The sequence below is a fragment of the Mugil cephalus genome, chromosome 6 (genome assembly GCF_022458985.1).
Source record: "Mugil cephalus isolate CIBA_MC_2020 chromosome 6, CIBA_Mcephalus_1.1, whole genome shotgun sequence".
Classification (NCBI taxonomy): Eukaryota; Metazoa; Chordata; class Actinopteri; order Mugiliformes; family Mugilidae; genus Mugil; species Mugil cephalus.
Window position 1 is genome coordinate 17,621,657 of NC_061775.1, and position 23,325 is coordinate 17,644,981.

Sequence of the window (23,325 nt, forward strand, 5' to 3'; positions counted from 1 at the left end):
AAATAGTGATGTGACAATATATATGACAAGGTGCAAGGAATAAACGAATAAACTAAAAGATTCAGGTTTTAACATCTTTATTCCACCTGCTAGTTTCAGAATGTCCCCTAAATTGTCTTTATTTAGTCAAAAGCACATGTTGTTTGACAGTCTGAACCCATTTGACCCTTTGGCAGATCCGTCATTCGTGCCACGTTTGTGCACAAACTGTTGTTTAAAGCAACAGAGGTGGACGGTAACGATGAACGTGAGTCATAGCTACGGTAAAATATGGTGCATAAAAAAAAAAAAAGATCAATTCTCTCCACCCTACAGGTAAAAAGTTAAAGGAAAGTTTTTGCCTTTAAAGTGCATCGTTATCATCGTCTTGCCTTTGACCTACTGACATTTTATCTCACGTTTAAAAAAAATTATTCACTGTTTAGTTTCAGTTTATTCAATTTAAACTCATCCTCACCGTGAAGCTTTGGATCATTTTAAATGTGATTCTAAAATCCTTTCTAACAGCAGCTCTAAGCTTTGGCTTTACTGTGCTCCTTTTTTTAAAACTATAAATACATACATTAATGGATCAACTAGATCAAGAATGCGAACTCATACATCAATGTGTCCGTGGCAAAATTAAAAAAATAAATAAATAAAAATTACCTAAAATTAGAGCCACTCTTTACATTTGGAACCCAGTGTTGTGTTATCGAATTACTTTCTTCTTTAATTCCAACTGTGTTCAATTCCATTTTCAATCTTCACTTAAAGCTATTGAAAAAAATCTCTTAAAATTCTAACAATGAGAAAGTATGCTCAGGTACGGACAAATGTCGACATTTATGACAAAATAAAGCTGTAAGTAAATAAATAAATCTTTAAATTAATCCAGAATTTGAAATATCTTTGCAGCTGCTACAAAAAGGCACATTATGATATGCATAACAAAACGTGGCTTCTACCGGTCAGTCCAGTCGCTGCTTCCCACAGAAGGAGCAGAGCTTCAAAGAACGGTCGTGTTGAACTGACCTTTAATTTCTGCGTGAGCATGTCTGACTAAAATTAATTTGAAAGTGTGCTTGCAGTGAACTACATTGTGCCGTTTCATATCAGCCATTTTTTTCCCTCTACGCTCTATTTACAAAAGCCACACGTTAGATTAAGCGAACACAGACAAATCTGTTAATATTTAAGTATTTAACCTCACACGGATCCAAGTTGGAACAACAAAAAAAGAGTCCCTTTGTTTCCTTTTCATTGCATCTGCAAAATGTTATTTTCCTTTTAATCTAGTTTTAATGGCACGCAAATCTAAATGCACACACGTGTAGGTACACACTCACAAAGACATATGCAGTCCGATTCAAACATACACCCCTATAAAACATCTTTAAAGTGACTAGACTTTCTGCCTCAAATGTACATCGGTCACACAATATACATACTGTGTATACACACACACAGGGTTAACTTTAAACTGAGCAACACATAAAAATGCTCATGATATGTATATACACCAACACACACATACACAAACCACTCGCAGCAGTGAGTGGTCCCTGCTGGGCTGTTTGTGGACGCTGCGATCTTCGCCTCGCTGCTCTTCCCGTCGGTGAACACCGACTCTCAGGGGCCCGGAGCCCAGAGGACGACAGTCCGATCTGCGGACGAGGAGAGGAAGGTCCGGTCGTGTGGGTGCCACCTGCACTGGATCACCTTGTCCCAGTGCTCGCCTGCCACTGTCTGGGGGAGGGGCTTCGTTAGGTCTCCTGGGGGCGGAGAAAATGGACATCGAATCGATTCAGCTTTTTAAAATACGCCGAACGGGCGTAACATTATGACCACCTTCCTAATATTGTGGCTCATCAGAGAATGGACGTTCTGAGGGTGTCCTGTGGTGTCTGGGAACAAGATGAAGCTATGAGTTAAGGGGGAGGGGGCTTCTGTGGATCAGGCTTGTTCCAATACATCCCACAGATACTTGATCAGTTTGGGTTCTAGTGAATTTGGAGGCCAGGTCAACATCTTGTGCTTTTTTTCCTTTTTTTTTCTTTTTCTAGTTGTTCCTAAAGCATTTTCGTATGTGGGCTCCTACCTTCACAGAGTATCATTGCTACTGGGTGGGGGTACCTGGTCTGGTCTAGGTGGTACATGATAAGTAAGTAAGTTACTTCTCAGTGGTTTTAATTTATTTTTAATTTAGTTTGATGATTGGTGTGGATTTTATGATTATAAAATTGGATCAAATGATTTATCTCATGTATGCCCTCTGTGCAGTATGTGTACTGTGCTACATATACAACATAGAGCATAGGTCTTCAACAGGGGGTTCGCGACCCCTAGGGGTTCCGCGGGGGGTACTACTGTTAAAATGCACATGAATCCAACACATTTTAGTGAAAGGATAAATCGAGGTTATCTGTCTTTCAGCACTTCAGTCATCAGCGCCACACTAGCCGAGACTCGTCAATCTAAGCTCCCTGTACAACGTAGGCCCCGCCCCCATCAGTGCTGAGCCAATCACAAGACTCTCTCAGGTTCCCCGCAAGTGGCTGAGAGCCTATTCAGTCGCCCGGTGAAATCTGGACGCATGCTGCAATATCAGCAGAAGAGAAGCTAACATTCACTTTGTACAACATTTAGCTGTTTAAAGATAATGGTATGTATGTTTAAGGCAGTGGCACAGCCACCCTACTGTTGCATGTTTGAAATTTGAACCTGTATAATTAGCTTAATATTGAATGTCAAGTTAAATATTGTTGGTAGGGGGTCTCTACTTAATCTCTCATTAGTTTGTGGGCGCTTGTCCTTAATGTTGACGACCCCTGACATAAGAGTAATTTTCTGTGGGCGTTGCTACCTTGAAGGTCGCTGATGATGATTCTGTTGTCGTAGGAGCCGGTGAGGAGGTGATGGGCTCCAGGTGAGAAGCGAACAGAGCGGATGTCACTGCTGTGGGGGCGGTACGTCTGGACTATGCGTCCTCCTTTAATGTCGTACAGCATGCAGGTACTGTCCTCCTGGCCGGTGGCCAGCAGGCGGCCGCTGGGATCCACCGCCACCGAAGCAACTGCGCTTCCTGTGTGAGAAACAGGCTTTTCTTTAAACTCAAAACGAAAGAAGGAAACGAGGAACGAGAGATCGGTTTTGGGTTAAGATCTGAAATCACTGAGAGATATAAAACTAAAAGGGCAAAAATGAGATTAAATGTGACAACAGTGATTAAATGAATCTCAACTTTGAGGCCAATAAAAAATATTGATCTGAAAATACTGATGCAAACCCCAATGTGTTAAACTAAATTTTAATAAAAACATTATCAACAGTTTTAGAGGATTGAGAAGATTTATTTGAAGTGTTTCTTAATATTTTCCTTTTGTTTCTTCTCCATTCATGTGCTGATATGTTCAGTCACTTGCCCAGAAATCTTTGACTGTGATGCTACTGAACCAGAGCGGTTTGAAGCTGAATAAATGTCCACTTCCAGTGAGAGCCAGTCATGATGTGACTCACCTGAGCCGTGCAGAGTTGTTCCCACCACCCGAACACAGCTGGGCACCCGCAGGTCCCAGAACCGGACCGTTTTATCCTGTGAGCCCGAGGCGATCATCCAGCCTCCCCACGTGTACAGAGTCAGTATGTGGCCTGTTTAAATGACATGGTCTTAAATCTGTGATTCTGTGGTTTACTGGGTTGTATTTTAACTGTGTAGAACATTTAACTTGGCTTAAATATCTATTGTAACAGGGTTTTTTTCATTAAAAGGCCAACGTACCCGTGTGTCCACTCAGTGCGTGAAGCCCCTGTCCCCTCTGGCAGTCCGTAGTGTAGATGTTACAGTCTCCGGCCCCGGCACTGATCAAAATGGATCCTCCACTTTCAGGTCCTTCCATGAAGGCCAGGTCCCGAATGGTCCCATCATGCATGCTGAACTCCAGGTCTGGACCTGAGTCCGTGGTCGTGGATTTAGGGTCGAGACACAAGAGGTTTAAAAGCTGCTCAGTAACAGGAGACATGATAGTCTGCCCCCACGTTTTCTGTACTAGAGCTAAAATCTATACAAACCATACCTGTGGCGTTACAGCTGTCTGCATTGAAAGGCAAGACTTTGACGTATTTATCGTTGGAGCCGGTGGCTAACAGTTGTCCACAGTGGCTCCAGGCCACGCAGTAGATGGAGCCCTTGTGATGTTTGTTCCGCCTGAAGCGCACCGCCGGCTGCTTGACTGCACCAGAACCACTGAGGGAGCAAACAGATTTAAGAGGCAGATGAAAAACTGCGTGGGAGGCCTTTTAAAATCCATGATTTAGAAAGGGACTTTACCAGTAACTCTTAAAACGTTTGAACCCTTGTTTTTGTAACGACAATTTCACTGCTTCACTGAAACCTCTTCGGAATTTGGTCAAGCTGACCCTAACATATTATTATGTTGCTTTTATTCTTTAAGTTGGTTGTGTGTCAGATCATTCAGCAAATATTACTGTAGCAAAGTGAGCTTCGTCTTTCTCAATTATTGCTAACGAGATGAACAAATCCCCAGTGGGGTGAATTCTTCCCCAGTTGATTATTTACATAAATGCAATAATTTGTATTTGAATGTGAATTTATATTTAAATATGCAGATATAGAGTTATCTACATAAAAATGTACAAATTTGCATACATTTCCAGAACAGAAATCTGAAAAATGGCTCAAATGAGGTTCAAAATTCTTGTTTCATTTCTGTAACATATCAGATTTCCACGTATTTAAAGAGGGAATTCTTTTTTAATCACTGCATAAATCACAAAATACTGTCAACAATCCAAAAAAAAATTAAAGTTTTGCCATGTTTTAAGGAGTAAAATGTTATATAAAACAGACTCTGAATGATATATGAGTAATCCTCTCTGTAAATATCTGCAGAATGTAATTAGGAATAAATCTGGAAAGTTTGGTATGTGTGAGAGCTGCTGAAGTGGAGATTTCTGGCTCAGTGTACGCGGGAAAAACTCATTTTGAGAAAACAGCCTTTAAAGTTTCAAACTGCAAAATTATGTAGATTTTTATTGGGAACCACTATATACCAAAACCAAATCTACTCAAGTCCTTCAAAACATATTATATAATCATATAATCAGACTAGTTTGTAAGAAGACATGTTAATGAAAAAACAGCCTGCTGTGTCTTGTTTCTCCTTAAGTCATCACACAGTTCCATATATAACCCGGGTAGCGGGTGAATGCTTCTTACCCAGTGCTGAGTGTTTCGGGGTAAGCGCAGACCCTCAGGGTTTTTGAATTGGAGCCGACAGCGTAGAGCGCTCCAGAGGGATGGAAGGCCACAGCACGCACTGCCTGCGTGTCCTCGAGTTGGTTCACTTTAACAAACTGGGTTTTAGATTTCCCTGGCTGGACAGGATCAGAAAAAAACAATCCTTCTTATCACATGTATCAGCAAGCGACATAAAACTACAGATAAGAGAAAAAACGACGGTAGCAGGTGTTGGGCCACTCCGAGTTACCTCATGGGCGCTACGTGTTGCTGAGCAGCCGGAGTCGTCCTGGACCGTGGGACCCGATGCTCTGATTCTTTCAGCGCTGATAATAATAAAGATAAATTAAATCTGTTTGTCTTCTTTTACAGTCTAAAAGTCTGATACACTGAAATAACCTTCCATCTTTTCTCTGATCATCATCGAATCAAAATGAATGTTATTTCTATTGATTAGCACAAGCTCATCAAAAACCTAACTAATTACTTCCCAGTCATCAGGCTCTTACCTGTGGCTAGTAGGAACTGGGGACTCGCTGAGGGAAGGTAAGCCATGGTTCCCAGCGCTTAACGGGGTGCTGCTGATCACACCCCCCGGCTTGTCCCTGGGCGGCCCTTTGTCTGGGGTTTGGCGGCCGGTGGACGTCTTGGGGCTCGAGGTGCCCGTGTTCCCCGTCAGTCCGTTCCACTGCTGGCCCAGGTGCGTCAAGGCTTCATCCCCCCTGTGGTCCATGCTCACATTCATCTCCTCCAACTTCTGAATGGATCTAGATAAAAGGGAACACCTCTTGTAGCGCCGACGCCGTGACTCACATGTCACCTGATAGGAAATCTTTAAGCGTGACGTCCCCCACCTGCTGAGGAACGCCTCAGTGAGGTTGTTCTGCGCTCCGTCCTGCGGCTTCACTCCTCCTTCCAGCAGCATCTGCTGGTAAAGTTGCCTCTGCTGCTGCTTCTGTTCCAGATGTTGCTGCACGCGCAGACGTTGCCTGTAATACTCCTGGATGTGCTCTGTGGAGTCACGACGCTGGATGCAAACACACAGGTGGTGAGCCAGCTGAGCCACATAAACACAGACGTACAGAGCCCAGTTTTACCAGTATAGAGGTTGTGCATTGATGTCACCTGGGGCCACGCCCCCCCGAGGGGCAAAAACATGGTGAAATGTATCAGTAAATACAGCGAGACTGGGATTAATGTGGATTATCAGATCAAATTAAGGACAACTGGACTCGACAATGATCCATACGAACTAGTGTGGATTTGGAAAAGTGGATTAGCTTGAGTTTAAGTTAGTTTAAGTTAATTTTAGGTCATGTCAGTTTTGTTAAATGTAGCTAAATAAAAGATGCTAACGCTAAGAGCTTTACTGAGAAGTAATGTTAGCTATACAATACTGTAGCGTCCATCCCAGATGTTTAAAGGATGATGAGGAGTGATCACAAATATTCCGTTTATTGTTTTATTGTTATTTATGGTTGGAACTGAATACTTACTGTCGGCTGTAACTAAGCCAATACAACAACATCCACAAACTTACCTGACAGCCCTCCACAAAATACAGTAACTTAAGAAGTAACTTAAGGTGTGACTTCATCAAAAAATACAGCAAAAATTAATATTACCTGACACTAAATGTCAACCACCACACCAGGTTTCGGTGCCTGGATTCCAGCTGTTTCTTTTAATGCAGCGATCCATTTACTTCTCTTTCCTTTGACAGAAGATCTCTGTAAAAATATATCTGTTGGACCAGTCAATCGCATGACATCTCCTCCCCAATTTTTTATTTATTTAGTTTTACAATTTAGACGCTGTTAAAGCCTATGATTCAAACTAATGCTGCTAATCTCCACGCTCAACTGTCCATTTTTGCCACTCAGTGGCCGTAACCATGGAGACTTCACGTACACACCCTCTATAGGATAACTTTTCATAACTTGAAAACTCTTGATATTTATCATTCCCTTTCAGCATTCTGTGATTTAAAGCTCGGCGGCGCTCATTGGCTTTTCACACGCGCGCATGCAAATGCGCACACACCGGACTATAATACACAACCTCTTTCAATGAGCCAGTAATGACAACTCTTCAACCCCCAAGGCCTCGTCCTCCATCATCCATCACATAAAAAAAGTTTTCAAGGATCTCCAACAAGTTTACTGTATATTTCACTTTATGCTTCTCGCTGCTTTTCTCACACACACACACACACACACGCACGCACACACACACACACACACACACACACACACACAATCTAATCTCGAGCTGGGACCTGGGATGAGGGATGATGGAAGCAGAAGGGCCATCTCTCGGGTGTGACCGCACATGAAAATGAAACGTAATTATGTGCCTCTAGTGTCCATGATCTGAAACCCTTACACCGGCACAGAGGGCAGCAGGGCGTAAGTACCCCACGCACAAGCGCGGGGGAGAAAAAATACAGGCAGGATTTATGGTGCATGAGAGGGACTGAGACCAGGCGGTTCAGGGATTCAGAGGGGAATCAATTCCATATCTCTTAAATCTGGAGTAATGGCTCCAGACGTAAGACAGGGAAATTTATGTTCGACTTTGACTCAAGTGACAACGCTTTGTCTTTTTTTTAAAAAGATTTCATAAGTCATGAAGTCAATTGAGCCTGAGCAACCAAAGGCGCGGCACTGCGCTCCATCACATGTACAGATTACATCTGATGATACTCCACATAATAAATCTGGTCTGTTTAAGGTCTAAGCTGCACACGTTACCACCGCACATACTTCTAGTCTGCAGTTCACACTACCTCACGTGTTTCTGTGCTGCAGGGTGGCCCGCCGTCTTTTCCAGGGGTCAGAGGGGTGCGTGTGGTGTTGGGTCCATCCAGACCTTGTGGGTGTTTCCTACAGTGAAGGAGATATACAATATTTAAAAATGATGTCTCTTTGAATTCAAACTGATACAAAGCATGAAGTATAATATACGTCACAAACAAAAAAAACATCTCACATATACTCCAAACCACAGCAATAAGGTCTTATGACACAAAAAAACAAATCTATTAATAATAATTCTATGAATTATATCGTGGCTAAAAGGATACATATCAACCTACAGGATGAAAAGGATGAAAAACTTCAAATAAAAATAAGCTCACTATATACCAGGTGTGCATACTAATTGCCTCCACCAGGTGGGGCTGTTGAAAAATCATCACCACCTGTGTTTTCATCACACTCAAAGGGGGCCCTAACTTGTCACTTGTGGAAAGCCACAGCAGAGAAACAGACGACACTACACTGAGAGAGGGACAACATGGCGAATACAGTAGAGCTACATGAGCCACAAAGAACTCAGTAAAAGCTATAAAATACGAGAACGCAACCGTATCTTAAGTCTACACCCCGAGTTCCAAGTAAGGCTCGATGTCCTGGTTTTCAGTCGTGAATCATGACATGAAAGCTTTAGATTGTACTGCATCAATGCCACACCGGTGACAAACAAGACTGCGCATCTCTGTTAAGATTAATGGGATTAATGGTGCTAAACATACAGGAAGATTTTCCACTGGGTTTAATACTTGGGTGGAAGATGGAGGAGAGAAACCACTGAATAAGAAAGATTTGTAATAGAAAATCAAAACAAATGGTTTAAAATTCTACTTTGTTTTCTTCAGTAAAACCTCACCATGAAGAGCGTGACTATGGCATGATGAAAAAATCTAAATAAATCCCAAAACATACAGAATGACATACAGCAGAGGAGATCTGAATAACACATCGAGTGTTTAACAATCTAAGTGGTTCGTTGTTGGCGATTAAGGATCAGTCAGGATTTAAATAATTCACTCGAAATGAGTCAAAAAGCAATTTCATTCTTGGGTTTATGAATCAAACATTATTATTATTCAGTCATGTTTTTATCACAACAGCAAGCGTGTAGCTGACAATGACATTTGATTCAAGCATGAAATGGAATAGCTTTTGCTAAGCTACGTATTTTCCATTTGTATGTTGTTTTTGTGTGTTTTGTGCTATTTAAGATTCAAATAGATTCAGTTTGTGAAAGAAAAAATAATTAAACAGATGTTTTCTTTTCAAGATAAGAACTGAATGTGTTACTCTCTAGTGAATTTGAATTTGTTTCGCTGGTAAGGTCTGACTTTACGTGTACTTCACAAATCTGTAACGTCTTTCCCGTTTGCTCCATGTTACCTCTCAGGCGAATCATCCTGATGATGCAAATTATTCTCCACCAAGCTCCGACTGAGAGCAGACTTCATGTTGGCCTCCATTCCCCTCTTGTCCTGCGCAGCCAGCCCGTGCGAAAGCCCGTCCAGAGCCGGGTTGAGGGACCTGGACATGTACGTGTCGGCTGAATGGGGCCTCTGACGGAAAGGTGAGGTGGGGCAGGGGGACAGCCGGTTGATCAGCGGCGTGAGGAGGTCGGCGTGGCCGGCCTTGCTGGGCTTCACCAGTCGGTCCACGTGGATGTTGAGGGTCTTCTGCTGGAAGGCGCATGAGAAGGCGCCTGGGGAGAGGTTCTGCAGCCAGGAGAGCAGCGACAAGTCCAGCTCATCACAGCCGTTCCCGCAAAGCAAATCTACGCCGAGCAACACCTCCCCCTCCGTGATCTCCTCGCCTGTCGCTTTACTCTGAAAAACAGAAACAGTCGATCAGAATCTATGGTTTAAAAAAGCCGTACAATGATTCAAATAAATCGACTCTTGACATTACATTAGCGGGTTTGTACCAGCAGCATTATGTTACATCGCATCAAAACGCCTTTCAACAGAGTTGTGAGTATGTCAACAGGCTTGGAGAGGCTGCATTAGATTTCAGCCTTTTGACATCCACTACGGATAAACCTTTTCATTTTTACTAAATTACCTGACAGAACTCGACACAGCACTCGTAAAGAATGCCTTTGATGAGCAGCTGGAAGAGGCGGTTTCCGCTCGCCCTGAAGCCGGCCTCGCTCAGCTTCCTGTCCGCGGGGATGAACTCGGCCACCATGGCGCAGGCCTCCTCGAAGCAGTGGACTCGCGCCGTGCTCGGGTTCCAGTCCTTGAACTCGGCGTGGTGGGTGAGGCGCGGCAGGGTGAGGAGGAGGCACAGCTTGCTGTAGTCCTCCTTCGTCGGGCAGAACTCCTCCAGACTGTGGAGGCACTTGACTGCTTCTTGCATGGTGAGCTCCAGCTGTGGACAGTCAGACAACCGGTGAGTCTGCCGCAGTGGTTAAATGCAGGTCTGTTTTACAGATTAACTAAATGTTTTTTTTTTTGATGATTAAAGTTGACATCTGGATTTCTATATACTCGTCTAGTTGGATTATTTTCAAATTACCGGTAGAATACTAGTTAATTAAATATATATATACATACGTTGTGAGGGTCTTCAGCAGCTGACATGGCGTTATTTACACACAAAGCTTCCAGAAACTTCTGCTTCAGAATGATGTAACGAAACCTGGAAGCATAAATCTTATTTTATTTCTTTTTCCAACCGATTGCTCATTTAGGTTTGATTAAGTGGTCTCCATTTCTGGATGGTGACAGAGGATGTCAGTAATATGACAAGTTAAGCCCCACTACAGTACTGGGACTTGACCTAATTCAGTTTCTGAGGCTACCAGTCTGACACTCTACTAGCAAATCCAGCCTGAAACACTAGTGACGGGAAAAGGCATCAATGCAGTTTTTCATGTAATATTTAAAAAACAACTTCAAAGATGGACTTGTGTTCTCTTAATAATGCCTGAAAAACAAATCAAATTCCTCTTGTTTTGAAACACATCCTGCAGATTACACGTATCATCCATAAAGACTCTATAAAAACAATATGTAACATGATTTCTGTCACCTTTTCTTGTCAAACTTGTCCATTCCTTCTAAGGGCTGAATGAACTGCATCACCTCCTCCCACTGTCCGTCCAGAATGAGCTGCCTGTTGAAAGCAACCAATAAAAAATAAGATGGTGCAGTCAAGATAAGAAAACACTTTTGTAAACATAAACCAGTGGAAGCTGAGATGTGTAAAAAGCCAACAAATATCTACGAATGTCTTCATCTCCTCCGCGTCGCACCAGTCCGCCGTCATACCTGAGGAAGAGCATGTCATCGGAGTAGAGTCCGTTGATGACGCCGCTCTCCTTCTCCAGGGCCAGCATGCTGATGTGGAGCTTCCTGGAGTTGAGGAAGTCCAGGATCACCTTGATCACCTCTGCCTCCTTGATGTTGATCGTCTCCTCTGCTGTCATGGTTACAGACCTGGGTTGGCAGCTTACACTGGCTGGAGAACGGAGAGAGGGAGCTGTAGACAGGCACGCTGATAACAAAGCTGCTCCCAAATAAGAAAATGATCACGGTTCTTAAACGCAAAAAGCTTGAGTCAAAAGATTACAAAATTATTAATTAGAGTTTTAGAATTTGAATGAATCTTTGTTAATAGTATTAGACTAATTACTCCAAGTGTAGAAATCATAGCTCGTTATTAACATATACATGAACCTAAGTCTATGTGCTCCTGTATTTCACATGTTTTGCTGGTCAGAAAAAAGCTGTGAACTTACCAACGAAATAATCATTTTTGTACAAGATAAAACAGCATTTAATATTCTAGCTGTGGCTGTGCACAGAGAAATTAGTCTTAATTGAAGAGGCTGGGTGTGCAAACAACCTAACAGTTTTAGATCAATGTTAATGATGTAGACAAATTGCATTACACGCTGCAGCACCACTGCCGTACTATTCCTACAGGGACATCTGGTGTGTCTTCTACGATAACAGCACTGAGCAGGTGGTTTAAGTACAGGACCCGTGCGGATGTCTGATACGTTTAAGGCACTCTGTGGGACCACCATCACCGAATTACAATACGCCGTGGCATCCGTTTAGCACCGCAAAAGACTTGCAGTGCGCACGTAACATCACATAAAGGGAATTTGATGCGTCTCCCCCCGATTATTCGGAATACTTTTCTGTGTAGTTTTGCATGGCGGTGCAGGATGCAGTTCTTATAAATGGCTGATCGGTGCAACATCACACATGCAGCTACAGCGAGACATAAAGGGGGTCTTCATTATTCATGATGCACTAGGAGGGAGAGAGAGAGAGATAGCGATGATGCATGCAGGTTTGCAGGGCAGCCGGCGACACCGCCCTGTTCCCCCGGCGCGCACAGATACAACATCCAGCTCTGGGTCCTGGATGTAACGGCGGCAGGTCTGCGGCCCAAACACACCTTGTCTACTTAGCCCCGGACAAAAAAAAAAAAAAAAAAAAAAAAAATACGCGGGACAGAAGAAGACAAAACAAAATGCTACCTCTCATTCTCACTCGCAGGGCTAAACGCGCCACCGTGAATCCGTGCCAACTCCTCACCTGTCCGGCTGCACCGACAACGACACGCCGCATTAAAGCCGCTCCACCCCCGGCTGCAGTCACCAGCTGTGACAGCGTCCACTTAGAAGAAGAAAAATGAGAAAATACGGGACAAGAACGGGCGTTTTAATGCCCAAATCTATCAACGTTTCCAGAAAGCTCCCGTCTGCCTTGTTTCTCTTGTATACAGCTCGCGGTTGCCATGCGGACGCTGCCGCAAACCACCAGTCAACTGTAGCAATGACGCCCCTGACACAGGTCACACCTACGACAGGGAGGTTAAACTTTAAGAGGAGAATTTAGGAAATAAATAAAAAATAAAGTAGGCGGGATATAATGTAGCCATTTGTGGTTATACGGTGACTGCATTTATGTGCAATTATTAATAAATCAACCAAATAAAAAATGCTTACGTTTTCCTTTTTAGGCATTTACATCAGTTAGTGGCGGCTTTGATACATTAAGCTAGCACGTATGTTAGCATATTGCCGAGCTAATGGTTCATTTACTGTGTTCCCTATTTATTTATTTTTTAAATATCTAAAAAAGTTGGAAATCGTAACTAAAATATACCATAATATCAAAATATAAGAAATAAAAATTATTATTTTTCATCGTGCTTATCCTAATTTCACCGTATGTCAAAAAGGCATTTTAACCTTAACATTTTGCTATTTTTATACCAGTTTATCTTGTTGTAGTACTCATCATTTACCTTGACATTTTGCCTTTTATAATTTCTAATAATATGTGGTGATAATATTTCACAATGCACATTTCTTAAGTTAATAAACTAAATTCAGTTGGTCAAAATGACGTTTGCTCCATGTTCCAGTCTGCAAGACAGAGCTAAACAATTTAGCAATAATACAAGGCCACTTTTAGTTCATATTAATGTCACTTTGCAGTTTGTTTGTTCGACCAACCAAGCTTTTCTCACATTTTGATTTGTCAAAGTGGGATGAGCACAGGTGTCTGTAATGACAATAACGATGGCTGGCTCACCAGAGAGGCCTGCTGGGATGCTTAACATCGTTTTCAAAACCTGCAAATATGATGTTACTACTTCAACATGAAGCGTTTTGTGCACCCGACATCTGATGTTGTAACCACAAGCTGGCAAGTTTAATTTGGAAGCAGCAACTGAAGAGTAATGAACCTTTGTTTGCTGAAAGGGAACAGGGATAGTAACTCATGTTGCCTTTGAAAACTTTGCCTTATTAAATTCCTATTTATAGAATTACAGTGGATTCATAATCTGCAACAACTGATACTTAATTTAGGAAAATAATGAATTATCCCCATGAATGGATGTTGTTTGATATACTTTTCCTTTTTCCTTTCCCTTTTCATTTTACCAAGTGTACCATATAAACTTATACAATTAGTTTCAGTTGTAAACCAAAAAAGTTAATAGATTATATCTGTGTCCAGTGTCAGAAGAAGTGTAAAAAAGTGCAAAAATAAGACTAATACTTTCAAGCATGTATCACTCCATGCAAGGGACAGTATTCATGTACTGTATATAAACTTCTTTATATCTTATATTATATTATGCCCTTCTTTATATCCTCTTTTTTCAAAAACATTTTTTTTTACAGTTAAGACCACATATATGCTGAGGCCATGCTTAATTTTATTAAATGCAAAAGAAAAAATAAAATAAAATCCTACATGTTCAGCAATATGTTGAATGACAGCACAGCGTCTAACAAACAAAACAAAGATATCATAGTGAATAAGTAGCTCACATGAACACACTGTACAGTATCATTACAGTTTAAATAATCTTTAACTTTGGCCTTAAACAGCCAAAAGCAGGTGGACATAGCTTCCTGTGAATTGATCCTTTCAAAAAAAGAGAAAAAAAAATCAGAGAAACCTTTCTATCCCTCTGTTGCACTAGTTTACAATTTCAAAAAAACATGTACATGCTCTCTTTTGGTCATAAATTCCCACCCCTGTTGAAAACAAAGCACCATGTTGGCAGATTTCTTGTGTTGGATCCCGTATAGATCTGCAAATGGTGTTGATCTGACATTCGGTGGCAAAAATAACATGAAGCCGACACCAATGAAACCCAGTGGAGGGTTCCTACCCGTATTCAGCAACATTTGGCCTATTTTGCCTTGCATTATCATGTGAATCCCATTCTGACAAAAAAATAGAACAAATAAAATAAATCTACTACTGGCCGCTCTGGGACACGTTTCAGACAAATATGCCACTAGTACGCCCTTCACTCAGTGCCTTGTTTAGGCCAAAACCCATTTGAGTGATGAAAGAGCAACAGATGCACAGACATATTGCAGATGACACAACCATTTATAATGTGGCCATTTTAATTAATTGGAAAATAATTACGGTGACTTTTTATTTTTATAACAGAACAAATGGTTTTTATCTAATCCTATGACCTATGCTTCCTACATTTTGGTGCTCAGTGAACCAAAAGCGCCTCATGAGAGCAGACCATCAAATGTGTAGTCTAAGTGTAAATCTTTATTTTAATACTGTCAAGAAAGTAAAACAATTTCGTTCGAGAGAAATACCTCATGTGTGTTGTTATGTCTTTCAGATTTCAGTCCGATTCCTTGATTTTATGTACCATAAAACACTACAAAGACGCTACTGAGTGCAGTAGGCAGCATTTCATAAGAAAAAAAAAATACTGAGCTGTTTCATTTGGTCACAAACCTGCTGTGAACAGCAAAGTGATCTACGACACTAGTTCTCAACCTTTGTGGCTGAAGCCCTGCAAACCAGGTCTCAACTCTCTTTGCTTCACTTTCTTCTTTTCTGAAAACATTAGAAATCTGTTTTTCCGACACGTGGTATGTCACACTTCTGCAGGAGTCCTGACCCATCGGCTTAGAAGCAGCGCTGTAAGAGTAAGAACCTGCATTCTTTAAAATCTCTTCCTCCAAAAGGGTTCTGGAAAAGCTGAAACCGCTTGGCTTTGTTGAGCTGATCACACATGTACTGTGTGGCTAACACTAGCTGTATGCAATTAGTTTTTTGGCCCTCAAGAGTTTTACGCACCTTAATATACAAACCGGTTTACCCACAGAGATGAAGAAAAAAGTTGTTCTTCCAAATACAAGAAGAAAAAAAAGAAAAGAAAAAGCTGTGGCTTTACAATCACCTCATTAATTACACTCTCACGCTAAAACAAAATGCACATAAGGCCTCACACCAACAAGATAACACAAACGAAAGTCAGTCTGTACATTAATTAAAAACATTCAGTGCTTCAGTGTACCGAGTAAAATCTCCTAGCATTCATACTGTCTCTTTTTTTTTTTGACGTTTGGCACGAAGAAAAGAGAAACAAGACACACTCGTTGCCGTTCGTGATCTGACGATCTCTGAAAAACAAACGGGATTACATTTACAGTACATCATTCTTCAACAGTGTCGTACATTCCAGTTGTTCCTATCACATCCAGTCCAGAGTATGTCGGATAAACGAGGACGGGAATGCAATGAGAGGAAAAACAAACGGAAAAATTGGCATTCATCTAACTGGCATTGCAGGTGTTTGAATCTTTATGGATATGTACAGTGAAGTGCAAATTGAAATGGGTATGGGGGGGTGGTATCAAGTTCCATTAGGAGTGGGCAGGCACTACTTTTTTAGGGGTGGCTGGCTTCTTGGTTTGCCAGAGGTGGCTGTGGATGGTCACTGCGTCCACACTGGCCGACATGGTTTTGGCTGGTATCTGGCTGAACTGCTTCTTGTCCGAGTTGTACTTGAAGAGGCCGTCGATCATCTTGCGCGTGATGCTCTTGGGCCCGATCCCCGTCAGCTTGTTGATCTCTTCGGTCTCGGGGAAGTACGTGTAGAGGGAGCGAAACTGGCAGCCGGCATCTCGGAACAAAACCAAGAAGTTGTTGGCCTGAGATTTCTCCATTTCCTGTTAGGGTTGAGTGAGAAAGGTTTATCACTTATTAGGGAAACAGAGGTTAAATTCACCCTTTTGTTTATTTATTCTTCTTATTCCTGCTCTTGAGTGCTTTGAATGATGCCGTTACCTCCAGGATCTTGTTCTTTTGCCCCTCGTTGACCTTGCCTGCGAGGCAGCAGTGGGCCAGGGCGTTCTGGATGATGTGCTTGTTAGATTTGGCACTGGGCTCCTTGTACAGCTTCGGCCCTGAAAGAAAGACGAGGAGAATGGTCGAGAATGTCGGGATGAGGCTGTTGCCATAGAAACCAATCGAGTCATGTGAAAGAAAAGACCCTCCCCTCCCTCCCTAACTCCCTCCCTTGAGTCTTTGACTCTTTCTTTTGATGAATCATGAACCAATCTGGTACCACTTCCTTGTATTATGAGTTGGTCTGATGAAGGGACTTGAATGAAGAGAAATTACAAACGCTGCAAAGGCTAACAAAAAACAAACAGTACTGTCCTACAATCTTGGAATATCTAAATAAAATCTAAAGACAAGAAAAATCTATATTAAACTCAATTTGTCAGCATATTTGTTCATCTGTATTTACACTTAGACGTATAGAAGACATGTGCTCCGTTGACCTACCAGTGTATTCTGTATTGGACGTGACCGAGGAGGTGGTGGATCCGTTTTCCCAGTCCTTCTCTCCGTTCCTGCTGCTGGAGCGGCTCGGGGACAGGAAGCCATCTGCAGAGTCTGGCCTACAACACACACACACGCACACACACACACACACTGAGTCAGTTCACCTTTCTGCATGCGCACTGGTCCTGAACACTCACCTGCAAACTATGCATTCTGGTGTTTGTTGGTCAAAAGCAGGGTTTGTGTTTCACGGGTCATTATAGTGTAGAAACATTATGTAGCGCAGCAGCAAAGCTTGCAAGCACAGGCAGCGAGTGCAGTTAAAGTAGGTTGAACGGTTGCAGTGCAGCACGTTTATTTGAGCTTTTTTTTTTTTTTTTTTTACTGCAGGACTGAAAGCGCGTGATCTAAAACATAGCTCTTCACTAGAGGTACTTATATTTAATGCAAAATGATAATAATAATGTATATTTATAAGTAGCACTAGGCCGAGTTTAATATAGAACACATATAGTTGGTAGGGGGTCCCTACTTAATCTCTCCATTAGTTTGGGGTCCTTGGCGCGAAAAACATTGAAGACCCCTGCTCTAAAGTAATAATTCAATTAGTAAAAAGACAATATGAGTTATGCCAAATGAATCGTAAGGAATTGACATATCCACTAGTGAATCTGCGTAAGATGTGTGTTAAAATGCAATAAGCGAGGCGATAAGAGCAACTAAAGCCAACATTAGCTCAAATGTGCTTATAGTGCACTTTGGTGAAAGCACACTGCCCGCATTCATCACAGTCATTATAGCATTGCTTCCTCATCCAGTAGATCTAGTGAGTCCAATGTTTTAATGACCGTAATGACTCGATAAGACAGACGTTTTAACGGAGGCCGTGTACGGTTTGTGATCAGTGGATCTAAACAAGGAATTTCACTTTGGTGTTTGATCGGATGGAAAAGAAAACAGCAGAAGTGCACATTTGTGAGGAAGGCACAGCAGAGTGGAGAGTGGGGGAAAAAGGGTCTCGCCGTGTGGGTGATGATAAGGCACAAAGCGTAGCATTAGACCGCCACCGCTTTGAAGTTAGTTGCGAGGGTTGTACACAAAAGGGAGAGAAAATATGAAGATTTTGCTTCAAGTGCTCACTCAATCCCTAATAAAACCCATTGTAGGGGCGGAAAGGGTTTCAGTGCGGGATTGGGCTCAGGACAGCGTGAAGCGCCTTAAGGTTTTAAGCAGAAACCAACCTTCTCCTTCTCAGTTTAGGAGAGCTCAGAAAGTGGAGGAGACTGCCAGAGGCTAAACTAGAGCTTCTGACAAGTGTGAGAGGTGGTAAAAAAGGGAAGATTGGAAGAAGACAGGAAAAGTGTTAGATCCGAGAGAAAGTTAGTTTGGAAAACTTTAAAAAGCAAAAAAACAATCAGAAAAGAATCACCATTAGACAAAGTAATATTAGTAGATAAAGACACAAGGGCTGGTGAATGCAACACACCTGCTGTTAATTCAGAGAAGGCTGCAGAAAACCCTTTCTATTCTGTGGAATTCATTCTATTTACAATATATATATAATGAATGGATTTCATGCTCATGTCATTACTTAGCATAGCTTAATAATAAGCTGTGTGTAAAAATACGACATTATGTGAATAACATGTTTTGCACGTTCCCCTGAACTCACAGGCCGGAGAAAACATCTCACCTTGGCGCTCTCTTGTCAGAGTGAACGCTGTCGCTGTCTCCGAGGTTGAGGGACGCCAGGGACAAGCTGGAGACTGAAAAGACACGTTGGCGTGAACCTGGATGTGAGATAACAAAGTGGGGCACAGCACGACACGGTTACACCACGAACAAGAACGTCACCAGGCCGCCCACGGTGTTTCGCGGCACACTGTTGCAGAGCAACGCAGACTCCGTGGTGTGATGACAAATGAACACGTACATCCATAACATACATGCAAAACTAACAAGAACATATTATCCAATACATCAATAAAAGGCTAAATATTTAAACTATAAAATTGCTTAATGAAACATGCATGTGAAACACAGTAGAGCTGCATTGCACTGTTCCTTTAATATGTCATGTTTTTTTTTTGTATTATTTCTGACTTATTAAAGGAGACATCAGGAACATGACAACGCTCGGCTGGCTGTGACACGGATATGACAGACGAGGTGAGCTCGACCTCTCTAAGCGGATGTCGTCTCCATGGTTACCTGTGGCAGCTCTGACGGGGGTTTTGGGGGAGTCCATGCTGTCGCGATGGATAGACTTGGGTCGGCCCCGCCTCTGCCGGGCCCCGCTGGCTGGCCGAGGCTTAATGACGCTGTCCATGTCCTCCATCAGCTTCAGCTGCTTCCTCCTGAGGTACTCCTGCTTGATGAACTCCTTCCTGGCCTTGTCCTCCTCCTTCCTGACACGCTCCTCTTCTGCTTTCAGTCTGGAGAGACGCACACGGATGAAAGAGACAGGGGAGTCATAAGAACTGTTCACTACCATACAGAACATTAAATAAATTTGACCATTAACAGGTCAGTTAATCAAGAATCAAGAATCAAGAATCTTTATTGTCATTATGCAAGGCACAACGAAATTCTGTTCAGCAGCTCTTGGTATAAATGTACAGACCTGAGATATATAAATAATATAAATATAGAATAGGAAATATAAAATAGAATAACAAGTTAAAATAAAAAATAGAATTTAAGAATAAAATAAGATGAGATGAGAGGTAGTAGTGCAATCAAGGATATTTAAAGTGACCAGTATGAATATTGCATGTATAGCAGTTTGTTTACTGACAGAAAATTAACACTAAACTGCACCACTATTTTGGTGTAGTGCGGGTGTCCAATCTGTTTATGTCATTATGTCCAACAGTGGGTGGATGACTCCTTTTCTCATATGTATCCTACTCCATATTAAATCTATACAGGTTTTCGACTCCTGGTGGATCCAATTTAAAGCTTAGTCATTTAATACTTGAGCCATTGTGACAGCTGTGAAATGACTTAAAGTATGTTGGGTTTTATTTTCAACTAATCATTTATGAAACTGAAACTAGCTACAGTATACACTAAAAGACATGGACAGAACTATAATAAACCAAATAGCAAAATGACAAAGGACCTCTACAAGCAAAGGAAACAAATATATACAGTACTTGCAGCATATACAGCATTTTTTTCCCCCACATCTGCCTAAAACATTTTCATTTACATAAAACTGCATACCGAGCTTCCTCTTTCTTCTGCTCCAGCTCAGCTTCCAGCTGCATCTTCCTCTGCTGGCTCTCCTTCTCCCTTCTCATCCTTTTCTCTAGCAGGGCGGCCCTCTTCTGTGCCATATTTTCCTCTGGCTTTTCATCATCCTGAAAGAAACACAAGCAGAAAATTTTGAATCTGATTACAATTTCACCTGTTGTGTGTTTTACTCCTACAATCTTGTTCTATCTATTCTAATATAACACATAATCAATCATAATAATTTAAAACTTTAAGATATTTATGTGAAATGTTAACTCTTGTTTGAACTTTTCTGGACCGAGAAAGGTGCATCATTATTATGCAAAGTATTATTCTCTAATGTTATTCTCTAATCAAGACTTCATTGTGAGGTTAAAATCATGCTTTAGTAACATGAAATCAACAGTTTCTGCTGCACAGCTGAGTCCTGATTTAAATACAGTTTTATGCGTGAAAACGTTCATGGCTCGTCTCGTGGCATCCGCCCTCATAATCTAGTCAACCCTTCTCCAACCCCGCATCTCCACAGCTGTGTCTGAATTATTCACATCAGCCCCAGTTTTCTGACCTACATCCAAGCTCAGACAGCAGCTAGCAACAGTCTTAAAACTATAACCAGGAAGAAGCTGCTTATACTGATTTATTAATCATCTCAAGAACGTTTCCTCATGGAAACGACCATGGCTGCCCCAGTAAAACCATACGATACGATATAAATAACTTCTTTGAAGCGGCATCCCACCTTGAAGAAGAAGCCACGGCAGATTTTCTGCTCGTCGTCCCCTTCCACGTTCTCCTGCTGCATCTCCAAAGCATCCTCAAGTGTCAGATCTTCCAGGGGCTTCACGACTGACAGAGGAACCTCAATCAAACTGCCTTTGGCTTGAGCGGAGGATTCTGGCTGAGGAGGGATTTCTGTCGGCGTCACCGTGAAGGTCTCTACCACAGGGTGGGCCAGGACCTCAGGGAATGACGACTCTATGGTTGGTTTGAGTTCCACAGCTGACTTTTTAACTCTCTGGTCGTCTAATCCCGTAGCAGTAACCTGGGATTGAGATTCTGTTTCCTGGGTTTGGGCTTTTGTATTTTCTTCAGTTTTTTGTCCTTTGTTCTGCAGGTCGGGGGAGCCAGGGGGTGAGTGTACTATGCATACAGTTGCCAACTCCCTCTCAGGGGAAAGGAGTGAATCCATCTCCTTGTGTTTATCTACATCTGGGGCGACTGTCTCTGGTCTAGTGTTTCCCGCCGGTTTCTCCCCCATGTAAACGAAGGTACTTGCCAATGGCTGGCAAGGGGAAAATCTCCGTAGCCTCGGGATGCTGTCGACAGATTGCGGGGCAGTCAGGACCCGGTTGTAGGGCGCCAGCTTGAGCTCGCTGGGTCGAGGGGTGCGAGGATTACGTGAGTGGAAGGAGGCGGATTTGCGCTTGATGCTGGTTGGAGAGCGGTGGGTGGAGCGGGGGGAGTCGGCGGGAGAAGACGGCCCCGAGGATCGAGTAGCGGCTCCAGGGCGGCTGTGTTTTTGGGGCGACGGGGTTGTGTGCGGAGCAGGGATGACCCACGCCTGCTGATGCTGCTGTTCCCTCATGGCCATGATCACTTCCTGCTGCTGAGCCAATCGCTGCATCTCCGTCTGGAGGAAGGCTAGAGAGTGGTTGAGTTTGTCGATGGAACGGGTATACTCTGTAAGATCCAGTTCGGTCAGCTGAGCGTGGCTTTGTCCACCTTCCTCGCCTGCGCCGGGTGACTTTTGCCAACAGGAGGCTGTGCTGCTTTGCTCTGCCCCATCAGGCGTGTCTGCCTTGCTCCTCCCAAATTTAAACGTCGGACTTGTGCTCGCTGACTTTCCCTCCGCCTCGGTTTTCCCTCCATCCTCTCCGCTGGCAGCCCCGTCGCCTTTTCTCTTTACCACATTGAGGAACGCCGAGTGGCCCATCTTCTGCCGGTGCCTCGTGAAAGCAGCCTCCACTTTCTTCTTCTGTGCTTCGATGGCTTTCCGCTTCTCCTCCAGCCTCATTCTCAGGTGAACCATCTCAGTCGCCATGACCTGAGCGGGGTCGTTGGGTGGAAGTTGGACAGGTGTGGGCGATGCCTGAGCGGTTGGGGGCGGCGGGGTGTGCTGATGGATGGGGCTGTGCTCGGGGGTCGGGGCCCAGGAGACGGATAATGGAAGGCCAAAATCAGAGCCCTCAGGAGTGGTCTTCAGGGAGCTGCTGCTGCCCCTGCCCGAGTCCGGCGCTGATGGATTGTGCTTCTTCAACTTCTGCTCGGCAAAGCTGGTCATCTTCACCGCCGAGGGGGATTTGCTCAGACTGCTCGGGCAGGGGCTTGGTGTGTCCATGTCCAGGTCCATGTTCACAGAGCAGTCTTTCAGGGAGGAATCTTCATCCAGCATGTCCTCTGTTCGGATGTGGATGCCAGTGTCTGTGACCTCCGTGGTGTCTGCGGTGCTCAGAGGACCTGTGGTGTCCAACTCCAACACCGGGTCTAAGCCACCAACGCCAGCCCCCTGGGCCGGGCTGTGCAGAAAGAAGCCGTTGTTGATGCCCTCCACCGGAGGCCTGTTTGGGCTGTGAATAATCTGCAGGGCTTCCTCCATGGAGGGAGTTGAGTCCATGACTCTGCCGTGTCCATTGGAGCACGGTGGCCGGACAGGCTCCACACCAGCCAGGCTGTCCGGACAACCTTCCTCCTCGATTCCAACGCTCTGACCGTTCACCGGCTGGAAGGACAGGTTGCGCTTCATTCCCCGGGGCATGTGGTGAACTTTGAAACCGGAACCATCGTCAGTGCTGACGGACCTCACCATGCCACGTGCGGCGGAAACACCAGAAGGAGCCGAGTCCTCTTTGTCAAACGGGATGTCAAACGACACTCCGTAGGGCCCGGATCTTAATAGAGAAACAAGAAAACTAATTACATCTTGCATCTTTGATGTGACGAT

At 43.3% G+C, this 23,325-nt stretch overlaps 2 protein-coding genes across 5 annotated transcripts in view; both read right to left on the bottom strand.

The window, feature by feature from the left end:
* Positions 1-64: 64 nt before the first annotated feature.
* On the bottom strand, positions 65-12,930 carry LOC125008791 (WD repeat-containing protein 47-like). Its single transcript, XM_047586087.1, has 16 exons — positions 12,603-12,930; positions 11,322-11,511; positions 11,083-11,166; positions 10,605-10,689; positions 10,111-10,419; positions 9,436-9,875; positions 8,028-8,124; positions 6,094-6,266; positions 5,749-6,006; positions 5,490-5,565; positions 5,219-5,376; positions 4,056-4,225; positions 3,761-3,931; positions 3,499-3,630; positions 2,846-3,064; positions 65-1,754 (listed from the first exon to the last, which is right to left on the bottom strand). Exons 2-16 carry the CDS (start codon positions 11,477-11,479, stop codon positions 1,612-1,614), a joined length of 2,673 nt encoding a protein of 890 aa, XP_047442043.1. The 5' UTR covers positions 11,480-11,511; positions 12,603-12,930; the 3' UTR covers positions 65-1,611.
* A 1,288-nt stretch (positions 12,931-14,218) lies between these two features.
* The window catches only part of camsap2a (calmodulin regulated spectrin-associated protein family, member 2a), a 46,519-nt gene continuing 37,412 nt past the window's right edge, over positions 14,219-23,325 (bottom strand). For 2 of the 4 annotated variants that reach the window (XM_047586950.1, XM_047586948.1), the window contains 7 exons: positions 21,124-23,272; positions 20,370-20,506; positions 19,353-19,576; positions 18,835-18,907; positions 17,142-17,257; positions 16,638-16,756; positions 14,219-16,519 (listed from right to left, as the gene is read on the bottom strand). In XM_047586950.1, coding sequence (XP_047442906.1) covers positions 16,214-16,519; positions 16,638-16,756; positions 17,142-17,257; positions 18,835-18,907; positions 19,353-19,576; positions 20,370-20,506; positions 21,124-23,272 — 3,124 coding nt within the window. In that variant the 3' untranslated portion in view covers positions 14,219-16,213. Of the gene's footprint in view, positions 16,520-16,637; positions 16,757-17,141; positions 17,258-18,834; positions 18,932-19,352; positions 19,577-20,369; positions 20,507-21,123; positions 23,273-23,325 lie in introns of all 4 variants that reach the window. The other 2 variants (XM_047586949.1, XM_047586947.1) reach the window with 1 other exon arrangement.